This window comes from Ursus maritimus, unplaced genomic scaffold (assembly GCF_017311325.1).
Source record: "Ursus maritimus isolate PB19 unplaced genomic scaffold, ASM1731132v1 scaffold_14, whole genome shotgun sequence".
Taxonomy (NCBI): Eukaryota; Metazoa; Chordata; class Mammalia; order Carnivora; family Ursidae; genus Ursus; species Ursus maritimus.
In genome coordinates this window covers 16,682,171-16,695,653 of record NW_024423786.1, presented here as the reverse complement: position 1 = coordinate 16,695,653, position 13,483 = coordinate 16,682,171, and the positions used below count along the sequence as shown (strand labels likewise).

The 13,483-nt window shown below is 33.5% G+C and overlaps 1 protein-coding gene across 3 annotated transcripts in view; it reads left to right on the top strand.

Annotated features, from left to right (window-relative positions):
* Positions 1-3,909: 3,909 nt before the first annotated feature.
* Positions 3,910-13,483, top strand: part of CHL1 (cell adhesion molecule L1 like) — a 79,557-nt gene continuing 69,983 nt past the window's right edge. For all 3 annotated transcript variants that reach the window (XM_008703152.2, XM_008703153.2, XM_008703151.2), the window contains exons 1-3: positions 3,910-4,078; positions 9,984-10,089; positions 13,236-13,423. In XM_008703152.2, the coding sequence (XP_008701374.2) occupies positions 3,988-4,078; positions 9,984-10,089; positions 13,236-13,423 (385 nt within the window). In that variant the 5' untranslated portion in view covers positions 3,910-3,987. The remainder of the gene's footprint in view (positions 4,079-9,983; positions 10,090-13,235; positions 13,424-13,483) is intronic.

Here is a 13,483-nt window from a genome sequence, read left to right as displayed (position 1 = left end):
AGATCAACAAGGAAACAAGGGCTTTGAATGATACACTGGACCAGATGGACTTCACAGATATGTTCAGAACATTCCATCCTAAAGCAACAGAATATACATTCTTCTCAAGTGCACGTGGAACATTCTCCAGAATAGATCACACTCTGGGTCACAAATCAGGTGTCAATCGGTACCAAAAGATTGGGATCAGTCCCTGCATATTTCAAAGCACCACAGTGCTTTGAAACTGGAACTCAATCACAAGAGGAAAGTTGGAAAGAACTCAAAAACATGCAGGCTAAAGAGCATCCTACTGAAGAGTGAATGGATCAACCAGGAAATTAAAGAAAAAAATTTTTAAGAAAGCATGGAAACAAGCAAAAATGAGAAAAAAAAAAAAAAGCTTTTCAAAACCTTTGTGATGCAACAAAGGTGATCCTAAGAGGGAAGTATATAGTGATACAAGCCTTTCTCAAGAAACAAGAAAGGCCTCAAAATACACAACCTAATCTTATACTTAAAGGAGCTAGAGAAAGAATAGCAAAAAAAAGCCTGAACCCAGCAGAAGAGAAATAATAAAGATTAAAGCAGAAATCAATAAAATAGAAACCAAAAGAACAGTAGAACAGATCAACGAAACTAGGAGCTTATTCTTTGAAAGAATTAATAAGATTGATAAACCCCTAGCCAGACTTATCAAAAAGAAAAGAGAAAGGACCCAAATAAATAAAATCCTGAATAAATGAGGCAAATATATGCCAACAAATTAGACAATCTGGAAAAAAAAAATGGATGCATTCCAAAGATGTATAAACTACCAAAACTGAATCAGGAAGAAATAGAAAACCTGAACAGACCCATAAACAGCAAGGAAATTGAAGCAATTATCACAAATCTTCAACAAACCAGAGTCCAGGGCTAGATGGCTTCCCAGGGGAATTCTACCAAGCATTTAAAGAAGAATTAATACCTATTCTTCTGAAGCTGTTTCAAAAAATAGAATGGAAGGAAAACTTACAAAGTTTTCTTTCTTTGAAGCCAGCATTACCTTGATCCCAAAACCAAACACCCCACCAAAAAGGAGAATTACAGACCAGTATACCTGATGAACATGGATGCAAAACTTCTCCCCCAAATACTAGCCAATAGTATCCGAGAGTACCTTAAAAGGATTATCCATCACAACCAAGTGGGATTTATCCCTGAGCTGCAAGGTGAGTCTCAACGTCTGCCAGTCAATCAATGTGATACCTTATATAAATTAAAGATAGGACAAGAACCTTATGATCCTCTGAATAGATGCAGAAAAAGTATTTGACAAAGTACAGCATCCTTTCTTGATTAAAACTCTTCACAGTGTAGGGATAGAGGGAACACACCTCAATATCATAAAAGCCATATATGAAAAGCCCACAGTGAATGTCATTCTCCATGGGGAAAAACTGAGAGCTTTTCCCCCAAGGTCAGGAACACAGCAGGGATGTGCGCTATCACCACTGCTGTTCAGCATAGTACTAGAAGTCCTAGCCTCAGCAATCAGAAAACAAAAAGAAATAAAAGGCATCCACAACAACAAAGAAGTCAAAATCTCATTCTTTGCAGATGACATGATACTCTATGTGGAAAACCCAAAAGACTCGACCTCAGAATTGCTAGAACTTATGTAGGAATTCAGCAAAATAGCAAGATATAAAATCAATGCACAGAAATCAGTTGCATTTCCATACACTAACAATGAGACAAAAGAAAGAGACATTAAGGAGTCAATCCATTTACCATTGCACCCAAAACCATAGGATACCAGAAATAAAATTAACCAAAAAGGCAAAAATCCGTACTCAGAAAACTATAGAACACTCATGAAAGAAATTGAGGAAGACACAGAGAAATGGAAAAACATTCCACGCTCATGGATTGGAAGAACAAATATTGTTAAAATATCTGTGCTATCTAGAGCAATCTATACATTCAATGCAATCCGTATCAAAATACCATCTTTTTTTTTTTTTTTCCTCCACAGAGCTGGAACAAATAATCCTAAAATTTATATTGAACCAGAAAAGACCCTGAATAGCCAAATGAATGTTGAAAAAGATAACCAAAGCTGGCGGCATCACAATTCTGTACTTAAGCTCTATTACAAAGCTGTAATCATCAAGATGGTATGGTACTGGCACAAACACGGATGCATAGGTCAATGCAACAGAATAGAGAGCTCAGAAATGGAGCCTCAACTCTATGGTCAACTAATCTTCGATAAAGCAGGAAAGAATATCCAATGGAAAAAAGAGAGTCTCTTCAACAAATGGTGTTGGGAAAATTGGATAGCCACATGCAGATGAATGAAACTGGACCACTTTCTTACACCATACACAAAAATAAACTCAAAATGGATGAAAGACCTAAATGTGAGACAGGAATCCATCAAAATCCTAGAGGAGAACACAGGCAGCAGCCTGTGGCCTCTGCTGCAGCAACTTCTAGCTAGACACATCTCTAAAGGCATGGGAAACAAAGGCAAAAAATGAACTATTGGTACTTCATCAAGATAAAAAGCTTTTGCACAGCAAAAGAAACAGTTGACGAAACCAAAAGACAACTGACAGAATGGGAGAAGATGTTTGTAAATGTCTTAACAGATAAAGGGCTAGTATCCAAAATCTATAAAGAACTTATCAAACTCAACACCCAAAGAGCAAATAATCCAATCAAGATGTGGTAACTGGATGATGGACATTAAGGAGGGCACATGATCTAATGAGCACTGGGTATTATTTAAGACTGATGAAACACTGACCTCTACCTCTTAAACCAGTAATACATTATATATTAATTAATTGAATTTAAATTAAAAAAAAAGTTTAATTTTGATGGCTTGTCAGACACTATATTCAATAACTTTTTGGACTAAGTGAATAGAGGAATTGATTTTTATGGAAAAAGAAAATTGGGGACCTGAAAAACTATCACCTTTTGAGCAAATTTATTTTTAAAAATACGTTACAATGTTTAGATGTCTATTATTACAGTGTTTCAGAATAAAATTGAAATGGTATGAGAACATTAAGGAAAAGTGACATTTTAATTTGTTATTTCTGTACAATATGGAGTGAATGAACATTCTGCCTAAGTGTAAAGTAACTGAAGATAATTATTTTCTTCTTGAACAAAACCCAAATTTATAGATGTTAGAGTGGCTGATCCTTGCCCACTTGTCCTTCATTTTTGCACTCCTGTATCTTGCTGTTCACTTTCTATTAGTGACATAACTTTGAACATGAGAAGTTATTTTGCCAGAAAAATCAACGGTTAGATTTGTGATGCTTCATAAATGACTCAAGTGGGGTTAGATGCCTGATACAAAGAACTGATTGAACAAGAGCCACGTTTTGAACAAAATGGGTTAAATGAAGTTATTCTCATAGCACTGACAACCACACCTGAAAGAGTATACTAGAGTGCCTTGAAGCAAAAATTCATCTGGCAAAAAGACGTAATTCAGTGGAATGGGTCACCGTTTGCACTATAGCATATATCAACTGTCCTTTTAAAACATATAGATTAATTATATTTATGTAGAGTTACTAGTAAAGTGTTTCATCAAGAGGAAAATTATTGCAACAGAAACATTTACTTAAATTTTGTTGTTAGGGATGCCTGGGTGGCTCAGTAGGTTAAGTGTCTGCTTTCAGCTCAGGTCATGATCTCAGGGTCCTGGGATGGAGCCCTGATCTTGTTCCCTGCTCAGTGGATAGTTTGCTTCTGCCACTTTGCCCCCACTCTCCCTCCCACCCCACCTCTGCTTGTGCTCTCTCAAATAAATAAATAAAATCTTTTAAAAAATTATGTTGTCATTTCAGAGTGTATGAACTTAAAGTAAATGTCATTTTGTTTGTTTGTTTGTTTTTTCAATTCCCAGGTGAACTACATTCTTCTCAGCTTTAAACCAAAGTAAAAGGAAGCATTACGATTTTCATTATTCCTGAATTGCCTCTATCCTGAAGAGCAATGGAGATGCTGTCAGGTGGAAGAGGATTAATTGTATCTCTAATTTGTTTCCTGTTAAAATTCTCTACAGCTTTGGAAATACCACTTTCAGGTAAAATGACAGTATTTAATACTTACTTCATGAAATTTCATATTTGCATTTTCATTTTTAAGTAGAGTACTTGTAGGTTGAGGATGTGATTTTTCTACCATATTTCTATTTATTTTCCAGCAATCTGTTCTCAGAATGCATCATTCACTTTTTAAAAAATTGGATGCCTTGTATTTGGCTGCTTGCTGTAATTATTTTGCAGCTCAGGCTTTTTGCCTCTTCTTATGCAAACTTGGCACATAATAAGAAACATGACCAATAGATTAGGTGTTTTGCCATATAAGATATTCTTCAATATTACCAATGGCTGTTACTTTTATATACTTTGTTTATTTTAGAGAATGTTATGATTCAGAAATCAATGGTATCCAACCAATTATGATAACAAGGAACAGAATAACTTTTGTATCTTTTTTTTTCAAAATGATTGTATATTTAAGAATGAAAATGATGAATGAAGAAAATATTAAAAAGCCATTATTACACAACTACAAATATAAGATGATATCAACTCTGAAAATCTAGAGCAGTTTATAGTGTGAATTCTTATCCAGAGGTTAGTCAGTGGTTTTATGAAAATATATATCTTGACATACATAAAAAATAACATGCAAAAAATAATACATTTACAAACACAGTTTATATAATACTGTATCAGCTATGTAAAATAGAGATTTGGGTAATTTGCCTTGTGTTATAAGGACAGGGGATATAAAAGACCTTTGAAAGGTTATTTAGATATTTTTATCCATATGCTTCCCGTATTATCCCTCCTGTCTTTTCCATATGTAATTTGGAGATTTATAATCCAAGAGGCAGTGCTTGTTTATTTGAATCTTAGCCTTGGAAATGACCTTTGCTCATCATCTAAGCTCTAGACAGTTAGACTTGAGCTCAGCAAGTTGAATAAACATTAAGAGAATTGCTAACTCTGGGGGCGCCTGGGTGGCACAACAATTAAGCATCTGCCTTCGGCTCAGGGCGTGATCCCAGTGTTATGGGATCGAGCCCCACATCAGGCTTCTCTGCTATGAGCCTGCTTCTTCCTCTCCCACTCCCCCTGCTTGTGTTCCCTCTCTCGCTGGCTGTCTCTATCTCTGTCGAATAAATAAATAAATAAAATCTTTAAAAAAAAAAAAAAAGAATTGCTAACTCTGAACTCAAACTTTTCTTCTGAAGTATTCAATCTGAATGTGAATAGAAAAGGAAGTAAGTCTCTGACTATATAATACAATGTGTTTTTGAACCATTTTTCTGAGGGCCACCTTAAATTGCTTCACATAGGAGTTTCACATCATACACTTTGGGCACCCCTGCTCTTTTAATTCACCCATAAGTGAGAATTCCTTCTCCATTTTCCTTGACAGATGGTTGAGTCTCTCTTTGAATATTCTTTCTTCTTAAGGAATTCCACCTCCCTGTTCTGTAGATGTACAGATTTAAAGTTCTCTTTAAATCAAGCTGAAATCTCTTAGCCTACCCACAATATATATCAGCCTTGTTGTAGACATTCAGGTCAAGAACAGGAAATTATTTATCTTTAGTACATTCCTTTGGTTTGAGTGTGCAGTGCCAAATTAAGAGCGAAGTTCTTCTTGATCCTTGTGGAAAACAGGTTAATAATCTTACATTTTTCCCCCAGTAGCAACAAAGATGCACTGGGATTCCTGACCATATTCTCTTAGAATATACATTTTCTTTCCATCTTTTCTCCTCATTTAGTTCATCAGCGGTAAAGAATCTGAAAGTTTATATTAATCCATAGCACACATTTTGTTATCCTGGTGGTCTCAGTTACTTACGCATTTTCATTCTGTAATGTCCTTAGACAACAATTGTTATAAAATATTAAGGACATGTTTTCAGAACTGAATATTATCCATTTGTTTCAGTACTCTAGAGCAAATGCAGCTAAGGCAGATATCCAATTTGAATGTCAACGAGTCTGGTGTCTCTCTAATTGGCCTAATTAGGGAGGAAAAGATTTATAATGTAGAATATATATTCTTATAAACACTCAAAGGTTATTAGTTCCATTCCCTGAGTAATTAGTTATTGCCGAGACTTTACAGCCTTAGCAAATTTAAGGAAGAATGATGTTCTAATAAACAAGTTGTTCACAAGTTATTAGCTGACATCTTAGGGACTGTTGCTATTGAGCATCATCCCTCACCTTTTATAACTATAATAAAATTCAAATAATGTGAATTTGCAGTAAGCTCAAGATGTGTTCTACTTAGAAGCAGTAGCAATCGGAAGCAAGGTAAATGTCCATGAAGGTAGGACTGTTTTTTGCATGTTGTTAAAATGTTTATGAATATCCAGTGGAGAAAGACTGAACTTGGGCTCATGGACCTAAACCAGTAATACTCAATTATCAGATTCATTAAACCAAAAACATTTTTTTAGAATTGGAAGTAGCTTTGGGTTATTATTCTAGGCTGGCCATCAGTGCTTAAAATGGAACCCGTGGACCTTTCAGGGTTGATGAAACAGTATTTTTTTTTTCTTTTTTCTAAATGGTATTACATAATGTTACAAAATTTTACATGGTTAAAAAGAAACCACGGATAGGGGTACCTACTGGCTCTGTTCTCTGGAGAATGCAACTCTTGATCTCGGGATTGTGAGTTTGAGCCCCACCCTGGGCATAGAGATTACTTAAAAAAATAACATCTTAAAAAAAAAAAAAACAACAAAAACAACTCATGGGTAAAACATGTTATTTTAATAGAATATGAAAAGTTCATTGATATGATTTCAGATTCCATATTGTAGTAAATGTTTAAGAAACTACCACTTGTTGAGTTTTGGTGTACTGTTTAAGAAGAATGTCCACAATCATCAGAAAGGATGATAAAATATTTCACCCTCTTCCAAGTATATATCGGTGTATAGCAGGATTTTCTTCATATATTTAAGCAAAACAACTTTTGTGACAGATTGAAAGTAGAAGTAGATGTGAGAATCCAGCTGCCTTCTATGAAGATATTAAAGAGATTGCTATAATGTAAAAACAATGCCACTGTTCTCATTATATTTCATGTTCTTGATAAAATAGGTATATATTTTAACATATAAGATTATTTAAAATGGATTAATAAATACAATTTTTAGAGGTTTCGCAGTTTTAATTTCTAATATGGTAAATATTGTTAGATACAAACCACATGAACAAAAGCCGCTTGGGACTTCCTTTAATTGTTAAGAATGTAAAGGGATCCTGAGACCAAAAAGTCTAAGAACAATTTATCTAGCCTGAATCCCTAACTTTACAAATGAGAAAATAGACTGGTTCAGGGCCTGGCTCGATGTCACTGAGTTTAGGGACCTATTTGTAACTCCACTGTGGAATATTAATTACCTAAATCAGGTTCAGTGCCTTTCTGTGAATTGCTTTTCTAAAACATATTTGCTGAAATCAGGTTCCTGCTGCTGAATCACTTACACTTTCTTAGGGATTTAGTGCTATCCCTTTCCTTCCTAGAGGTTGTAAGAACGGTACTAAAATGGTAAAGTATCAATTTGAAAACTGTTGAGTGCTCACTGACAGTAGATCTTTACCTATTACCCGTGTCCCACTTCAAACTTAACCCATGTTTGTATCTTCAGCATTAGTACACTTATTTTATAAACACAATTCTCAAATGCCATCCAGCTGCTTCACTTAGGGAGAGACAAAGTGACCCGCCTACTTTTTAAGTGTGTCTTGAAGGTTATTTAACTTGTGAGACATTAAAAAAGTTTATCACAAGTTGAGGAGATATTTGAATATGTAGAATCCATTTAAAAATGCCATTATTTGTTTTTATTGCTGATTATTAGTGTTAAATTCTAAGGGGAAGAAAACTAACCCTGAGTCCCCAATAATAGTGAAAGGATAATTTATAAATGGGGAATGACAAATAATAAACAAGTTTAGGGAAAAAACGTTTATTAATCAAAGCAATAAGTAGAAATAAAAATAGGAAAAAAAAGAAAAATAGAATGAGGATGTTATAATTAACTTGTGATAATTAGCAAAATATTTTTATCATTTTTAAATGTTGGTGTTCTTTTGTGGCAAGGATGTTGGAAACGGCTATACTTATATGTTGTTTATAATAAATATCCTTTTGTGAAATGATATAATTATTTACCCAAAGTAAATACTATTTGTGTCTATACCTGGAAATTTATCATAAGTCACTAATTCAATAAAGGAAAAACTTAAATACTTGAAAATTTATATGCCTATGGAAGTACATGTTACCTGGAAAGAGAAAAACAAAACAAAACAAAAAACCCCAAAAGTCCAATAATAAGAAAATTATCTAAGAAGTGATCACAAAACAATGGAATAAATAATGTAAAAGTGGTAAATTAATTATGATGTCTTAGAAAACTATAAATAAAAAAAGAACTGTCAAAATGACTGAACTAAATAAAAATATAACAAATACACCAACATAGACTAAATGTCAATAATTTAGGGGCGCCTGGGTGGCACAGCGGTTGGGCGTCTGCCTCCGGCTCAGGGCGTGATCCCGGCGTTACGGGATCGAGCCCCACGTCAGGCTCCTCCGCTATGAGCCTGCTTCTTCCTCTCCCACTCCCCCTGCTTGTGTTCCCTCTCTCGCTGGCTGTCTCTATGTCTGTCAAATAAATAAATAAAATCTTTAAAAAAAATAATAAAATAAAAATAAATGTCAATAATTTAAAAATAGAGATTTTAAAGTTGTAATGATATGGCAATTTTTATTCTGCTCTACAAATTGTTCCTTCATTCTGGGTTTAAATAAAATGAACATCTTTGGTAACATGAGATGAAATGGAATCAGTGAAGCATATTCTTTAAAATTAAATACATTTTACATAATCCAATTAAAAAATGGGCAGAAGACATGATCAGACATTTCTCCGAAGAAGACTTATAGATGGCCAATAGACGCATGAAAAGATGCTAAACATCACTAATCATCAGCAAATTAAAACCACAGTGAGATATCAGTACATACCTGTCAGAATGGCTAAAATCCAAAACACAAGAAACAACAAGTGTTGGATGCGGAGAAAAAGGAACCCTCGTACACTGTTGATGGAATGCAACCTTGTGCAGCCTCTGTGGAAAACAGTATGGAGATTCCCCAAAAAGTTAAAAATAGAGTTACCATATGATCCAGCAACTCCACTATTGGGTATTTATCCAAAGAATACAAAAGCACTAATTTGCAAAGATATATGCACCCCTGTGTTTATTACAGCAGTATTTATAATAGCCAGATTATGGAAGCATCCCCAGTGTCCACTGATAGGTGAAAGAAGAAGTACTATATATATACAATAGAATATCATTCAGTCAAAAAAGAATGAAACCTTGCCATTTGCTATGATGTGGATGGATCCAGAGGATATAGGCTAAGTGAAAGAAGTCAGTCAGAGAATAACAAATACCATATGATTTCACTCACATGTGGAATTTAAGAAGGAAAACGAACAAAGAAAAAAAGAGATAGACCAAAAAACAGACTCTTAACCATAGAGAACAAATGGATGGTTACCAGATAGGTAGTGGGTAGGGGGATGGGTGAAATAGGTAAAAGGAACTAAAAGTATACTTATCACGATCAACACTGACTAATGCATAGAATTGTTGAATCACTATATTGTACACCTAAAACTAATATAATACTACGTTGACTACACTGGATTAAAAAAATATATATATGACCCAAGGGCAAACCTCAAATAATTAATTAATAAAATATATTTTTCAAAGAGGAAGTCAGATTTGTTCTATAATTTTCATTTTTTATAGTTCTCTTATCGATATAGAAAGCATGTTTCAAGTGTTTCTGTTATAGCTAAATTCACCTGACCTAGTATTTGAAGACCACATTCTTTAAATACATATTTTGATATTTAGTTCAACAGGTTCCAACAATCATAAAACAGTCAAAAGTGCAAGTTGCCTTTCCCTTTGATGAATATTTTCTAATTGAATGTGAAGCTAAAGGAAATCCAGAACCAACGTGAGTATTCTTGCGAACGAAATAATTGTTTATATGTATGTAATCTTTTTTTAAAATTCCTTTGTACTCTGACCATTATAAGTTTGTTGGACTATAAATCTACATATGATTAAAGATAAGAGTTGCCAAAAGAATAATAGCTATGTTCAATAAAGTTTGGTTATTTTACGTATTTTCTTCTGCAAGTCAAAATTATTTTTACCATAAAATATATTGCCTTATGTTAAATACTTAGCATAGGTTTTGGCACCGTGGAAATATTCAGTAATTCCTTATAAGTGAACAAGGTAGCCAAAGTCCAGAAGATCCTTTATTCTACTTAGTGAAAGGTAGCATTTGTTAAGGTGAAAGTTAATACATTGATAGTATTATTGCATGTCTTTAAATGTGACACATATTTTTTTTTAACGTGACACATCTTATTCAGTGAGTAGGTTGTTACTCGATATTTTTTAAGTTGTCATAAAATATTTAGTCATCCTGAATGCTATCTGCATGGTATATTGTTATCTAGTGTTTTATTAATTAAATAATTGTTACTGTAGGTGATCATAATCAGTGATGAAGTTTTTTCAAATACCTCCTACACTGGGAGAAAGAAATGTGTGTGTATTGGGAGTGAGGAGGGAGAAGCTATGGGGGAATTCTAGATTTTAGTATAGGTGATCTAAAATGGGCAGCGAAGCTACATACTTGTACTGATTTGCTTAATTCTTTTATATCCACTAAGTAGATACATATTTAAGGAAGCTTAATTATTTGAAATTTTATCGTGACTAACATTATTGCCTGATAATTTGGTATTTTAAAATCATTCTTAATGAATCATTGACATGTTAAATTATCATTATTATCTATATTTTACCAATGGAATACATTCAATTAGTATATGTAAGTATGGATAGAATTATATGAAGAAGAATTTAGTCAGTCATTGTGGCTGGATCAATACGGATCAATCAATATTATGATATATATTAATAGTAATGAACTGAATTATATCAAAAGATAGTGCCCTACAATCATCAGAGATGATTAATTATCAAATGTATCTATTATATCTATAACCGGTATGAATTTAATTATGAAGTACTGCTAGTATTTACAATAAATTCAGAAATAAGGTTAGAATGTCTTCTGGTATCACTATTAGTTATTTCCTGGAGCCATGTCCAATATAATTATGCAAGAAAATAAAATCTATACGTATGAGAAAAATACGGTTAATAATATTTATTATTATTATTATAATTTGTTATTCTATCTATTTGCAGGACAGAAACAAGCTTTTATAAGTACAAAGGGTTACACTGAAGTGGTCAATTATAAATTGGTTTAAAAATTAAAAATAAATTTTAAAAAGCTTAGTTAGATGTCCATACAAGGCAGTTAGAAAATAATTGGGAAACAAGAAAGAAAAAAATATCCCATCTCAATAGCAAAAGGAAAAAATCCAGCAGTCTTAATAGTTACTGGTAGCAACATCAACAAAAACAATATCAAATACTATGTAACAAGAACTATGTGGGATTTAAATTGGGGGCAGTGTCTATAAAATTCTACCTAGGATCAGGAAAGAAGATGTGAATGGATGAAAAGACATAGCATATTTCCAAGTGGAAATGTTTAATTTTGTATAGGTGAAGTGATCCCATTCAACATATTGGAATTTAAAAGAATAGATTCTTTGTGTTCTCTTTAAGTAAAGCCAATAAAACATAAAACACACAGAGAGAGAAGACCTAAAAGAACTGGGGCTGGGGGAGAAGGCAGGCATGCTCCTAACAAAAATATCCCATGTCCCATGAAGGTTTGTTATTCCTGGTGACAAAATAATCAGTTTAGTATAAGAAAATGGTGTCTTGAAACATTCTACAATTTGCATGGATAATTCATATATGAATTAAATGAATTCAAATTGGGAATAAAATCAAATTTGGAAGTCATTATTAGATTGATAAGATTTTTTTAAGGACCTTTTATAGCCTCATCCACAGAAATGACATGGTTACACACTGGGATGGGAATTTAACTATGTTTATTTTTTTCTGGAATACAATTCTGCAACATTTATCAACAGCTATAAAAATTTTTCTTATGTTATTGGTCTATCATTCTTACTTTTAAGAGATTGGTCTAATAAAATATTTGGATAAGTGCCAAAAAATAAATATGTTAAGGTCGTTTACCACAATTTGTTTGTAAAAGGGGAAAAATGGAAACCATTAAGTAACTTAAATAGTAATCATACGACAGAAGGTAATGTCATAGAAACCACTTTTAGTAGCATTGTAATAATTGGAAAAACTCAGTTTGCAAAATTTTATATTTTTTTGTGGTCTCAAATACGTTACTAATATGTCTAAAACTCTAGATAGGAAATAGGACCACATTTAATAGTACTTTTTTTTTTCTTTTAACTTTGAGCTCTTCACAAATACACATGATGACATATTATATGTTTTATAGATTTAGTAGTCTTCAAAGTATTAGTAAAATACCTTTCCAATTGAAAAGTTAAAGAATAACTTTAAAAAGAACAGAACAAAACCTATCTTCAATTTCTGTTTTCTCAGTTGTTACAGCTTTTTTATTGCTTGGTCTTAGTTCAACGTGCTATACTAAAAAGGCCACAGACCAGGTGGCTTAAACAACAAACGTACATTTGTCACATGGTTCTGGAGGCTGGGCAGACAAGATCAAGGCCCTCACCGATTTGGTGTCTGGTGAGGACCTGCTTCCTGGTTCATAGACAGCTGTTTCCTTGCTGTAACCTCACGTGGCAGAAGAGAGCAAGGAAGGCTGTCTGGGGTCTCCTAAATAAGGATGCTAATCCCATCCATGGGCACCCCACCCTCATGACGTGATCACCTCCCCTACCCTCAACCTCCAGACATTTACATTAGGGACTGGGCTTCAACATTTGAATTTTGGGGCGACATAAACAGTCTATAGTAACTTGTAAGATTTCTTAGACTCTTCTGAGACTTTTTTGGTATTATTTAGGCAATTAAAAATATATATATATATTTTTTACCATACAATGTCTTGGTTTTGTCATTTCTGGGCATTTGTTTATCACCACTTTAAAATTAAGAAATATGTTTTGATTTTTCAGGATTGTTTACTTTAGTTTTGTCTTACAGATTTATGTGGACTAAGGATGACAAGCCTTTTGATCTCTCTGACTCTCGGATAATTGCATCTAACAACTCAGGAACCTTTAAGATCCCAAATGAGGGACACATATCTCACTTTCAAGGGAAATACCGCTGCTTTGCTTCTAATAAACTGGGAGTTGCTATGTCAGAAGAAATAGAATTTATAGTTCCAAGTAAGTGTTACAATGGAGATTTCATTTTACAAATGTTTTAGTGTTGAGTAAAATAATGAC